General features: G+C 33.2%; 2 protein-coding genes across 3 annotated transcripts in view; one reads left to right on the forward strand and one right to left on the reverse strand.

The window, feature by feature from the left end:
• The window catches only part of LOC101737978 (unc-112-related protein), a 57,966-nt gene extending 51,015 nt beyond the window's left edge, over positions 1-6,951 (reverse strand). Inside the window, exon 1 of one of the 2 annotated variants that reach the window (XM_062675967.1) lies at positions 6,676-6,951. In XM_062675967.1, coding sequence (XP_062531951.1) covers positions 6,676-6,817 — 142 coding nt within the window. In that variant the 5' untranslated portion in view covers positions 6,818-6,951. The remainder of the gene's footprint in view (positions 1-6,675) is intronic. The other variant, NM_001421969.1, reaches the window with a different exon arrangement.
• A 2,492-nt stretch (positions 6,952-9,443) lies between these two features.
• LOC101737844 (uncharacterized) lies at positions 9,444-12,411 on the forward strand. The gene is made up of 3 exons (XM_004921729.5): positions 9,444-9,779; positions 10,147-11,154; positions 11,543-12,411. The coding sequence occupies exons 1-3, from the start codon at positions 9,725-9,727 to the stop codon at positions 12,001-12,003; spliced, it is 1,524 nt and encodes a 507-aa protein (XP_004921786.2). The 5' UTR covers positions 9,444-9,724; the 3' UTR covers positions 12,004-12,411.
• The last annotated feature ends 818 nt before the right edge of the window (positions 12,412-13,229 follow it).

Genomic DNA, 13,229 nt, shown 5'->3' on the forward strand with positions numbered 1-13,229 from the left:
ATACACCCGGACTGTTCTGACCAGTTGTTTAAAAATACATACTTAGTGGAAGTTGCCAAGCGCGTTATGTGTTTACATGGTATTCTCGACACACAGCCTACATAGATGTAGGAATCGAGAACATTCCAATAAAAACAAAAACAAAAAATTTATATATTTTATTGCTTTAAGGAAAATGTCATTAGTAATAACAGTAGCTGATGGCTATTTGCTAATGGATTTTTTCGACACACATTACGTGACCGAGGTCCGGTTTACAATTCATTACAACCGTAAGACAACACAACACATATACACATTATATTTACATTGAGTTTGATGAAATCAAATAAACGAAATGGGACGTCGAAGACAATAAAGACAGCAGATGTTACTTATACGCGTTGAATATTAATTTGCGAAACTCATTGAATATTTATGCAAAGACTATTTTAAATTACAGAATCATAAGCAAACACTAAGACTAGATTCATCATACGTGACAAGACTAACAACTCTTTTGTGTCAATATTGTGTGATATGTACCCACTGAGTTTCTCGGCGGATCTTCTCAGTGGGTCGCGATTCAGTGGGTTGCTAGACCTAGTGTTAGCAAATTGTTTCAGGTTGAGCTCGTGAGCTTAGCTAACCGTCCGCGAGAAGCTGGAATAGCCCCTTAGGTTACCAGCGAATAGGGAAAAGAGTGATATGTGGATATTTACTGAGTATTCCAAAATATTATATCAAATCATCTACAATATCATAACGTACAACGAAGCCTGAGTAATTATGATGGATTGATAGTGATTGAATTTGCACAACCGTTAGTATCCGGCTGTCCATAGGATCCGCCGCCATAATCGGCAGCTACCCTTCAAAGTGCCTGTTCGCTAACGGTCATCGACCTCCTCATTGCAATCAGATCTGTAATGTAACAGATTTTACTGTAACAATATTATCCTTGGCAGTTAATTATCGCGTTGTTAATTATTTCGCATCCATCAACGGTTATCAGTGACATTTATAAAATAGATTTATAGACGTGACGCCGCGTCTACGAGCAATAACATTAATTCTAGTCGTCAAAGTTAATCACAAAAGTATACTGCGTGAATCGGACGCCGTATTATTAGCAATAAAGGACATAGTTCAATTCAAGGTTGAAGTCATTATAAATACTACCGCTTTAAGTTCCTGTTTTTTTTTTCTTTTTTCGTTTTATCGGCGAATGTTTATTTCAAGCCAGTGAGTGACGCGGGCATATCAGAACACGATGACAAAAACTCTTTATTACAAACGCTAGGATATCACGCATTATCGCCAGTCCCTCACCGCAACGACAGTTACACTGATAACTTAAATAGTTCGAGATAAAATCGATGGAATTTATCAGAGGGAAGGGATAGGGGGGAAGCTATCAATCGCCTACACGGTTTTCCGCATATGGATTAATTAACTGCAATTAGTTTCCTGGTGAATACAATGGTCCAGGTTTTACCTTGTACGTTTACGCATACTAATTTTGTGCGCTTTTAGGAGTTTTCCGAGTCGTCAATCTAATCCATAAATGGAAATACGTTTAAGCTACAACTTGAATTTAAAGGTTAAATGAAGAAACAAGTATAAAAAACCTTTATTTCCATAAGTTTCCATTGTTTGAGTTGATCAAAATAGAAATAAGTTATGAAATACGATAAAAAAAACGACTTTTATGGCAACACGCCAGTTTAATCCACCTCGGCTTGTGTTTAGACTGGGTTAACTACGCGACGTAAGAAATGTTTACTAAGCTAAAAATATGAATCAAGTCAACGTCCTTAGCTACCGAATGGTCAAGTACCTCATCACGGCGATGGAACAAGAGGATGATAACGTTATCTGCGATGGACGTGGTGGGGACGAGACGCCGGAAATATACGATACAACATGGCGGCTTCTCGGAACGTGCGTGCACGCATCCGTTTACCAAGAAAAAGGAAACGGTACATTAATTTTGCACAGGGCACGAATCAATGAGCGTTTCTTTTCGTTAAGGATTACGTAATGTTATTTTACAATACTTATGAAGATGCATTATGTTATCTATAGTTCCGTTGTATTACGCGACTATTTACGTAAAACTTGTCAATAGCATAGATAAATATTAATGTCATTTAATTATTAGAATGATCATTAATTAGTACAAAATCACGATGATCTTTATTTCGCACCCATTATTTTGGATTTTAAAAGGAGAACCCGAATTCTATACTATTTAATTAAACATTAGATTCTGTTGAAAGAAGTATACTTAGAGAAAGAGTCAAGTTTGGACTGTAAATCTTAATTAATTGCAGCAAGAATATTATATTTCACACTTAATTCCTTTATCAATATTTGTAATGAAAACAGAATAATTCAAGTATAGGAATAATTAATGAATTTAATTTTCTTCATAAGGCACAAACACGTGAATTTATATTTCAATGTTAAGAATAGTAGATTATTATATTAATAACAACATACCTACATGATAAAATTCCGAGGCACAAAATTAATAGTCAACGAATAAACAATTACTCTTACTAAGCACAGACGATAGGTTATCAATGTATGAAGTACCTGTGTAAAAATATTCGATATTAGTCGAGGTTCTGATATACAAAATATCTAATTTTTTTCATTCTTTTCGTTCAATGTTCCTGGTTCGTGTCGGGCTGTTATGATATTTATTAAATAGCTAGCTGACCCGGCAGACTTCGTAGTGCCTCAATCGATCAATAAAATACCTAAACTTCTGTATAAAATAAACTTAAAACAAACAAAAAGAATCCGTCTGACGGGGGACACATCATAGGAAAAACAAAATTGTTATTTTTATTTAATTCCGAGAATTTTCATATTTATCGACCTTTTAAACCCTCTCTGGACTTCCACGAATAATTCAAGACCAAAATAAGCCAAATCGGTCCAGCCGTTCTCGAGTTTTAGCGAGACTAACGAACAGCAATTAATTTTTATATATAGAGATATAGACGAGTCTTGATCATTGAAGTTTTTTTCTTCCTCCGTGTCAAATATTTTTGTAGTCGACCCTTCTAGTCCTAATAAGCTACGTTGTGTATATTTCGGGATGCAACACCATTCTTTTCATGAACGTTTTTGGTTTGCCGTTTGGTTATCTCGGTTATCAACTATTCAATCAAAAATACCAAGCCTGAACATACTTTGCTATAACTAAGCACAAGATTTATACAACAGATGAAACACCAGTTATTTATAGTTTTCAGACCAAATGATTCGCCTGTTTGAAATTGTTTATAAAACAACAACGCGAGCGAACATTTGCCCTTTTCATTCTCGTCGAAACAAACTTTTTATGGTCAGGATCCGTTAAACAAATAATCATTATTATCCTGTGTTCCTTACCGAAAATCGTACAGTTGTTTAATCAAAGTCATTACCAAGATAAACAATTTCACTACATTCGTATTAAAAGCTGAACATGCATAATGCGTGTACTAAAGTTTCTTCAAGACAAACATGTGGGCAGCGAGACCATTCAAGTCGTATTTTATTAGAGGTTTTTCATGGCAAAGGAAACGACATTATCGCTTTATTTGTGAACGCTGTACTGTGGTATTTGTGTGGGAAATTGCACTGATATTTTTTTAACTGAAATACTTAAATTTATATATTTAATCTATCGCTGAACAGATTCTAAACAAAACACTCCTCTTTGAGTAGTAAATCTAATCTTTACTTTGTTTTGATTATACGGACATTCAAAATTACAACATAATTTATTACGAACTTTGGGCACAGTACGAGTTTCGGCGCGAACTGGGCGAACATAATCCGCCATTTTGAAAGTTATCGAAGGAGATTCGCGTAGGTGTGATCTTTAAAAATTGTTTACTCGACTACGATGTTTACTGAATCTATCTTATACGTTAACATGCATGCGGAAAACCTTGAAGAAATTGAATTAGCAAAATTTTATTCCGAGTACGAGCTATTATTTACTGTCGAAATCTAAAGAGAATATAATTATGTAATTTAACACAGATTGAGGGCGCATTTACATTATAGGAATTTTCGTAACTATAGTGTAAATATTATGTACCTTCTTGGAAATAGTAGGCATTTAAAGCTAAAAGAATGATTAAGGCCAGAATCACATGATCACAATGCATCTTCTGATTAATGAACAATCTATTATCATGTGATTTCACTGTAACTTATTCGAAGTCGTAAAACGCGATGCTTCAACGATTATTTATCACAGAGCAGTTCGATAGTTCACTTGCGGTAGCTGTAAGCAAAAAACTCGTATGCACAAGACGTAATTGGCTCGAAGGACGCATGCCTGCGTATACGCATCTCTTTCTAATCGTTTGTATAGTTGTCTCATTCTAATATTTTTTTAAATCAGACAAGAGTGACAAGACCAGTCAACAAACAGACGAAGGGTCTTTCGTCTGTGTGTAACTACTATTTATGTGTAACAGCAACTACAATTAAAAATTTACACTCGAGCAGACAGCAAGTATGCAAAACAATATCATTTTTTTGTTATTTTAAGATCTAGTAGGAAACTTATGTAAAATTGAACAATATGGAGCAACAAATATTAATAAAATACTTGACAATTTTATGTCAGCGTTTTTCATGTTTCGCAGTACAATTGTGTTTTTTTAACCTATCCCTTTATATCTCCTATCAGACAATCCTCCACTTCCTTCTCTTATCATACCACTACTGCTGCTGCACTGGCGCTATGACTCTGAAGAGGGTCTTGGCCTCCGACAATAAACTTTATCATACCTTGATCTATCTTTCTTATAGCAGTAGACTCCCTTGACATAAATTATTAGTTCTTCTACTTCAAAATTGCAAGGCTATTGAACTAAAAGCTTGATAATGGCATGCAAATAATGTTGACAGCTAGACTATTCTTAAAGGCCTCAAGATGGTCAGATCTTTAAATTGTGGAATACCGAATTTATTTGTTTGATTGTCATACCGTTATCCGTGGTTAGAATGAAACATAGATCTGCACCATGATGAACACTGCATATTAAAGTTCTTATGATTCGAAGGGACAATGCCTAAAATTTAATTGCCAAGTATCTAGCTGAAAATTGGCATAGCGTAAATGAGCTAGCTTGCTAAAGTGATGTATGAATGTGGATTCTGGAAAGATATTCCTTTCCTCTCAAATAGGGAAATTATAAGACCACCCATATCCCCTACCAAAGATGTTGACTTTAAATTCTAGACAAGCATTTCTTCTACTTCCCGTGTCACTTTGTTTGCACTTTTCATTCAATACCCCCAGATACTGGTTTTTACTTTAATAATGTCTTTAAAAGGTGTTGAAATTTTACTTATAGCAATAATATGATTATGCTTCCTCAGTGTTTTCCCCATTTCTGGCCTCTCATTTACTTCTAGCAATCTTTGTGATTTGGGAAACAAGGCTTTGTTGTAGCAAGCCCAAAATGTTCCAATCCTTCTTTGCCTTCTTAGTTCTGGCCATAATTCTGTTTCCCGCTAAGTTCTTGAGTTCAGTTTAATTCTATAATTCATGCAGCCCTTTCCAATTCAGTTTTCAAAAAGCCATAAATTGACCACATAACTACTACTACAAAGTTACTAATAACAGTCATTGTGCCTTTCAAAACAAACAACTCAGTTTGTCACTGTTGTCAGATTTAAGCAGAGCTTTTAGATATTTAGCGTAGAATAAGCAATTCTTATCATCTATTGTTATCTTTTTCTGTCTACATAAATAAATACATTTATTTTTATTATACATTGTAGATGTCTATTGAAAACAACTTATTTATCATATTGCTCAAGGATCTCAAACTATTGTAGTCAAATTACCTATAAGAACATAAGAGTCGTCTATTATCAAAGGTGGCAATCTGTACATTTGGACAAAAAATTTTTATTGATATGTCAATACAGATTTATTTGAATATAATCGTCTCCTTTAAAGAATACGGTTCAAAACCTGCATTAAATAAAGGTTAATAGTTAACCTGTTATTTATCTAAGATGTCGTTCCGAAGAGTTTTGTGACTGCCAATGGAATACAAAGTCAATAATTCGTTTTTCTGATTTACCAATCATTGTCCAAAAGTCAGATTGCCGCCTTTGATAATAGTCGACTCATAACAAGTACTATACAGTTAAATTTAGCTCAATCAGGAATTTATTAGTAGTAGTAAAACACTTTTTTTAAAAGCAGTGGTCTATACACTTTTGGCGATGATCTCATAACTAAGGAAAAAACAAGTATTTCTGAAAATTAATAATCATGGTAATTTATTCTAACGAAATAGTTAAAAAGTTTTCTTTAACATCTGTCCCTAATTGACTATTATAAAAGACAAAAATAAAATTGTAATTGGAATAGTGCTCAACAGTCAAAACGTCAAAAAAGAGCAGATTGATCATGTCAGCGACTCATGCATAACAAAGAAAATAACATTAACCAGTTAAATTATAGTAATCTAGTTAACTATTTGAAATGCACGCTTATTATGCATGATTACATAAAAGTAATCAAAGTCACTCATTGATAAACATAGCTTATAACAGATAAGGAGTGTAGTGTAAAACATTGTGTATTATGAATTATGCAAAAATCAATGAAATCTTGTCGTTTGGTAGTTAACTGGTATTTAACAACAAAATAGCGCTCACCAAAGCTCTCAGTCAGTTTTAGCATAACGCCGCCGATGTGCATGTCACCTTTGACGACCATCGTCCGTTTTTCGTTCAGATCCGTCACATAAATCGTGAGGTTCCACGACCCATCACCAACTATTTCACCGTCCGCCAACATTTTCACTAGTTCGTTTAATTAAACTTATTAACTACAAGTGTCACTACCGAGCGCGCATTGCGAGTCTAAACTTTTTTGAAACCACGTCCGCCGCTGCCACGATTGAAATGTCAACTGAAAACTGACAACAGAAATTAGAAAGAGACAACTATGAATCTTGAATGATTTTTTTAATGGATTTTATGACCTGGTAGCTAAGACTTTTAAGTCATGTCCTATTTTAATTTATATTCTTATTTTTATGAAAATTTATGATATGAAATGAAGATTACTAATTTGAGACATCAATCAACTGGATTGAAAACAAATTAAATGAGATGGGATGATATGGGATGAAATATAATCTCAGTAAAATGGTGGTCATTTATTGAGACTTTTTCATTGGACTTTTTGGAGGATCTCGAGAAGTGACGCCCAGCGGCTTTGTTTCATTTTCCCACATTTGTAGTTTGTACATTTTCACAGATATTAAACAGTTATTAAACCACCGCTATTACACATTTAAACCTGAAGAAACACTAAATAGACAAAATAAAACAAATCGCACAACTTCCCTCCTCACGTTCCCACCAAAAATACCTATTTGATGTAGCCATATCGAAACCAAATTTTTTTCGATTCTACCAATTTTTTTTCTTTGGAAAACTAAATGCATAGTTTTCCATAAGGATTGTAAAAAACGGTGCATAAAATAAGTAAAATAATGCAAATAAATCAAAATTAGGTTTAGTTTAATATCTGTGACAAAACTAAGCTGAATTCGGACTTGTTTGTGGAAACTGACAAATGGAAGACTTCTTCCGTCGAGCCAATGTTTTTCTTTGGTGGACCAATAATGAATCCGAATAATGTTTGGAACTTGTAAATACTGGCTACTACCACATATTTTATGTCAACATTTTTTGATTTTTTTATTGAAATGAAGTCTCTCAATTCTTAAGAAAGATTAATGCAGTTTTAAACTTACATCTCAAATATAATAAGTGTATAATCTATGACTTACAACTTCTTTCGTTACTTTTCATTCCTATATTTTCAATTCAAAACTGTGATCTATCTATAGAGGCATATAACAATGGCCCACTGAATTTAGCCTCTCCTTTTTTTGTTTTTATTTTTAATTATTTGTTCGTTGCTTGTTCATTAATGTTCGAGTGTAAAAATTGTATTTAATTTAAAAAAAAATTATTTATAATTAATTAAACAAATGGTCACCCTTAAGTTGGCCCCTCTTACTAGATATCTTTATTTTTATTGCTCAGATTAATTAATTTTGATCAATTATCGTTTGTTCGATGCCTATTAGTGATTGTTCGATCATAAAAACAATTAAATTCCCAATTATCCGAAATCCGAAAATCAAAACCGGCGCTTGCACAATGTAGGCGTGAGGTGATGGTTTGCTATTAGATATAAATAATTAATAGTTTGAAATTTAGTTGTTTTTATGATCGAAAATAAAAAAGGAGGCCAAATTCAGTACGCCTTTAATGCCGGCCACTCACATGCGGGCAAATATTCGTACATTGTACGAATGCTTGCGCGCATGTGAAGGGCCGTCAAACATTCATTCGCAAACTTAGCAGCTGTGCAAATGGGTTCGCATACTCAATTTGCGAACCCGTTTGCGCTTCCTCCTACACTTGTTTACGAATGTCTCACGAATTTCTCCTCCTTTTTAATTCGTCAATAGAACATTGAAGAGAAAAAGAGTTTTGAATTCTTTCCCAGACATCATTAACAGCCATGCTGTTTTTATGGGATTTCTTTTGATGAAGATACGCTACACAGTAGACGTCACGAACTATGAAAATGGCGACACGTCCGTTACCTTCGCAATCGTCGGCGCAACTGGGCAAACGAATGTGTGGGAGACTACGCGAAGGTTCGAGGTTCGCGCTCTTTGATGTCTGTTAAAAAGCCGACACAGCTTGGAAAACCACGAATGCAGCGAAAACTTTGCATAGTCATTTGCAAATGTCGTCCTACACTTGCGGGTTTGCGTATTCGTGCGCATGTGAGTGACCGGGGTAACAATCGTTTTAAAAAAATCATCGACGCTGTATGCTTAATGTCCAGTAATATGAACATTTCAATAATTTATAATAGATATTGACGCGTTGTTAAGCTAATTCTTGCAAAAATTTGGTTGTCCGTTAGATAATGAACATGGTTATTTATAAAATGAGATTCTAGTGTAATGCCGAATATTACGACAAAACATTACTTTTTCAATCAAGTATGAGATGACAGTCTGCTGCACAGATCATAAAAGTGAGGTTTATTGTATTTTTTTTATTATATACTGATTTACGATACTAGATTTAGTTTATTTTTATGGGATTAAAATAGCATTACTTTATTAAACTAAATACGTCTACGAATTTTGGGAATGGAACATCATGATAAAGTTTAAATGTGGATATTTTTTTAAGTCACTGTCGAGGTCGAAACCGTTTTTGAGGAATTTCTTGAACTACAGTATAGAAATTAATTCTCATATCCATCCGTTCTATGAAACCTGTGATGTTATTTATGATGCTACTATAGATAATAAACCTAATAGATGCTGACGCTCTGTATTATCTATATAGACGTCCTTTAGTAGCCTGTGATTAATAAGGATGAATTAATAGACGTTGGCTCAAAAAAGGTTGTTTCCAAGCCAGTAATTAATTAAAAAAAAATAGACGTTGACAATTTAGTCTACGAAAACTACCATAGATTATACACAAAACTACTGACAAGATCTTTACATTTACCAATTTTGTGATTTGCCACCAATTATAATTTATTTCTACAAAGCATCTCTGTAAATAAAAGGAAACAAATGAAACAAACATTAAGCGACTGATCGTCTCAATCTGAAAAAAAATCTTATTTGTACCAAGCTCTATTAAACTACTCATGAGCAATGTAAATAATATTTCCAAGATGGGAGCAAAAGATAAAAACCTAAGATGTAAGTATAATTGATCGTGTTCTTTAATGACTAATTATATAAAGAGCCCCAGCCCACTTTAGAGGCCAGATACCAAAATGTGACCGTCACCCGGCTTGAAATATTTTTTAAACATTCTGCAATAATTGAAACTGGTACAACAGCTGTTATACTCCTTAAAGGGGAACACATGAATTCGCGGCAGAAATTGTCCAGGACGTGATGCCATATGCCAAATTATACAAAATATCTAAATTCGACAATTATCAATTAATTGAGACCCCAAGATATAGATTTTATTAAATTTATTATTGACATTTCAAAGATAAAAATTATTAGATCTGATTTTTCATGAATAAAAAAAAATCTATGCAAATCTTATTTTCAGTGATATGTTCAACTCCAGAACAAAATAACAATTCTCCTTCAAGAGACAGTGATTCACTGTATGATTCAGATGCTACTAGTCCAGTTCCCTTTTTATGCACACAAGATGGAGCTGACGGAGAAACTGATGTTGTGTGGAATTTTTACACTCCGAAAGCTGATCGCAACAAAATTCATGATAAAAATGCAACACCCATTGGTAGGAAAGCTAAAAGAATTCAACGTCCAAAACTTATTGATAAACATATTTCAAAACGCAGAGCACTCCGTTCAACGCAGAAAAGAACAGAATTATTTAATGATCTTATTGAATTAAATCAAAACTTGTCTGAATTAATTAAAAAAAACCCTAAAGAGTCTGGTGTCAAAACCCATTCAGGTAGTGAAGAGGATTTATTTAGTGATTCATCTGATTATTCACCAAAAAGTGGACGAAAAACAAAACACAACTGCTTACGGAAAAATGTGTTAAGTTCAAAGTTTACTAAACCAGAGAATGAAAATGTGATAGAATCTGATGATTCAATGAATGAATGTTTGATCAAAGCCAGTCAAATTGTTGAAGACATTGCGTTTGATGATGAAGTAACCCCGCCAAAAGTAAATCCAGCAAAAAGGAAGTATGTTGATGTGAAAACTAATTATAATTCAATGGATACACTTTTAGGTAATGTAAAGCTAGGTTCACCAATAGTTAACAAAGTAAAGAAAAGTGAAATGCCATGCATTAACAATGACTCTTTTGATAATCTTGTTGAGAATTTGAATGACAGCGTATTCGAACAATTGACTCAAATGCCAGTTAAAATGGATGAAACTAACAAGACTGGTAGTAGTTGGAAAGTGAAAGAAGTTATAGTTCACAATGCAAGCCCCAAGTCATTGTCATTCATTCGACACAGCACTATGCCGGAATCACCATCACTGAATGTAAATAAACCTTCTACAAGTGGCATGGTCTTTGGCAGGTATAATACTATGCCAACTGAGAAGAATATCAGCAGTGGTGGTAAGTTTTCTTAAAACAAACATATAAATAATAACTAAAGGAATCATTTCTGTAAACAAACTAGTACAGATCCTACAAGTATGACAATATGATGCAACAAATAAAATTAATTTAACTTTAGGTTGCAGGTAAATAAAATATAATATTAATTTGAGGTATGCGCTAAGTACACTTTTTCCTTTATAATTAGCTCCATGTCAATACACAATCATTTGTATGTATTTTCTTCACCTTTTGCAAGTCACAGACAAAATGAAGACACACTTTTTCTACATTTCAGGCTCATGTTTTTCATTGTCTCTACCTTATTTCTAACATTTCCAATGCTTTATAGCATTCGTTGTTATGGACAGCTATCAGTAAATAAACAATGTAATATATGTTACAGAATCTGATTGTTCACCAATAAAATGTACCCAAGAAGAAATAGAACGGAAACATCGGTTAGCCAGAGAAAAATTACTTGCCAAAAGGTTACTGCCCTTCACATCTATGCAGACAAAACAGCAAAGTCAATCACAGAAGAATCTAAAAATAAATTCAAACAGTGAACCAAATTTCATTTATCAATCTGCTAAACTGTTGCCTAATACTAAGAATAATGTATGCCGAAGTCTGGAAACAAAACCAATAAAATCACAAGCTGTAAATAACTTACCCACAGAAAAACTTAATGAAAATGTTTTATTAAAACAAAATATTACAAAGTTTCAACCAAAGTTTCCTAGTAATAATGCAAATAAAGTTGATACTGTAACAAATAAATCCAATGATTTGAAAGAATTATTAGAAAGAAAAAGGCTGGAGGCATTAATGAAATTAAGAAAACGACAACAGCAAAATAAGTAGATAATTGTAGAGAAAATCTTTATTCTAAATTATCAATGACATTTAACACAAGGATATCACTCAAATACTTTACATTTACTTACTACTCAGGTATAACTACTACTTATGTACTGTTTATTAAGTTTATAAAATTGTAGTGTGGTGTATGTGAATGATGTTATATGATTTTGTTTCTACACAGGCGAGACTACTATTTTGAAATATGCAATTTATTTATGATCATCTTTCGATGGATTGTACCTTTAATGTGACTATAAATAAGAATGTCAATTTAAGAAATAACTGAAATATTTAAGTATGAAAGTATCCGGCAAATTGTTTTATACTTTCGTAAAAAAATGTGATAACTTTATCGATATAAGTACCTATGTAATTGTTTTTTAAATAATGGATATGATTATTTATATACCTATATGAGTTTTTATTGAAGTAAATTCACGTCTCATTTAGAGGGGTTTGCGGAAAACGCGGACAAAATCATAGATTTTTTATTTTTTCTGTAAACAAAAAACGTAAATGTCATGAATATGTTTTTAAAGAGAATGAAGGCGGTAGATAGCGGAATGCGGTGGTAAATTATAATCCCTACCGTGTTGACGAAACCCTCGCACTAAATGTTGGCTATAAGCCAATGTAGGTAAATTTTTACGCGGATTTTCTGGAATATTTTTATTGTAATTTTCGAAACTTAAAAAAAAAGCGTGGATATCGTGCCTTCGATTTTTATTGTAAAGAAGGCCGAAAATTGTGAGAAACGTGTTTCGTTTGTTCCATTTAACTCAAAACCTACTACTAGTGTGTGTAGTGTATTAAGTAAGCTTGTGATAATCACAATTTATTAACTGTTTTCTCAGGTTCGTCTGAGGCTAATGTAAGCCTTAGAAATTACTTCTATTTTACTGTGCGGTTATTTCACCTTTTACAAATTTTTACTCTTGAAGTTCAGTAATAGCATATGGGCATCGTTTTCATTTCCAGTCCTGCTAAGATCATTAAAAAACGGAAAATCTGTTTTCTAAGTATGAATTAAGTTTTTTTTAGTTTAAAACCTGCAACCATGTTTTTCTAATTGCTTAGTATCTGTGAAAGTGCACAAATATAGGAAAATGAAACAAAGCTGCTGGACGTAGCTTCTCGGTTTCTTTCAAAAGTCGCTGTAAATAACCACTGTTTTACTGAAACTACATATTTTGATCTCATGTATGATATCTCCCTTGGTTTAATTA

Source organism: Bombyx mori, chromosome 25, assembly GCF_030269925.1.
Source record: "Bombyx mori chromosome 25, ASM3026992v2".
Lineage (NCBI taxonomy): Eukaryota > Metazoa > Arthropoda > Insecta > Lepidoptera > Bombycidae > Bombyx > Bombyx mori.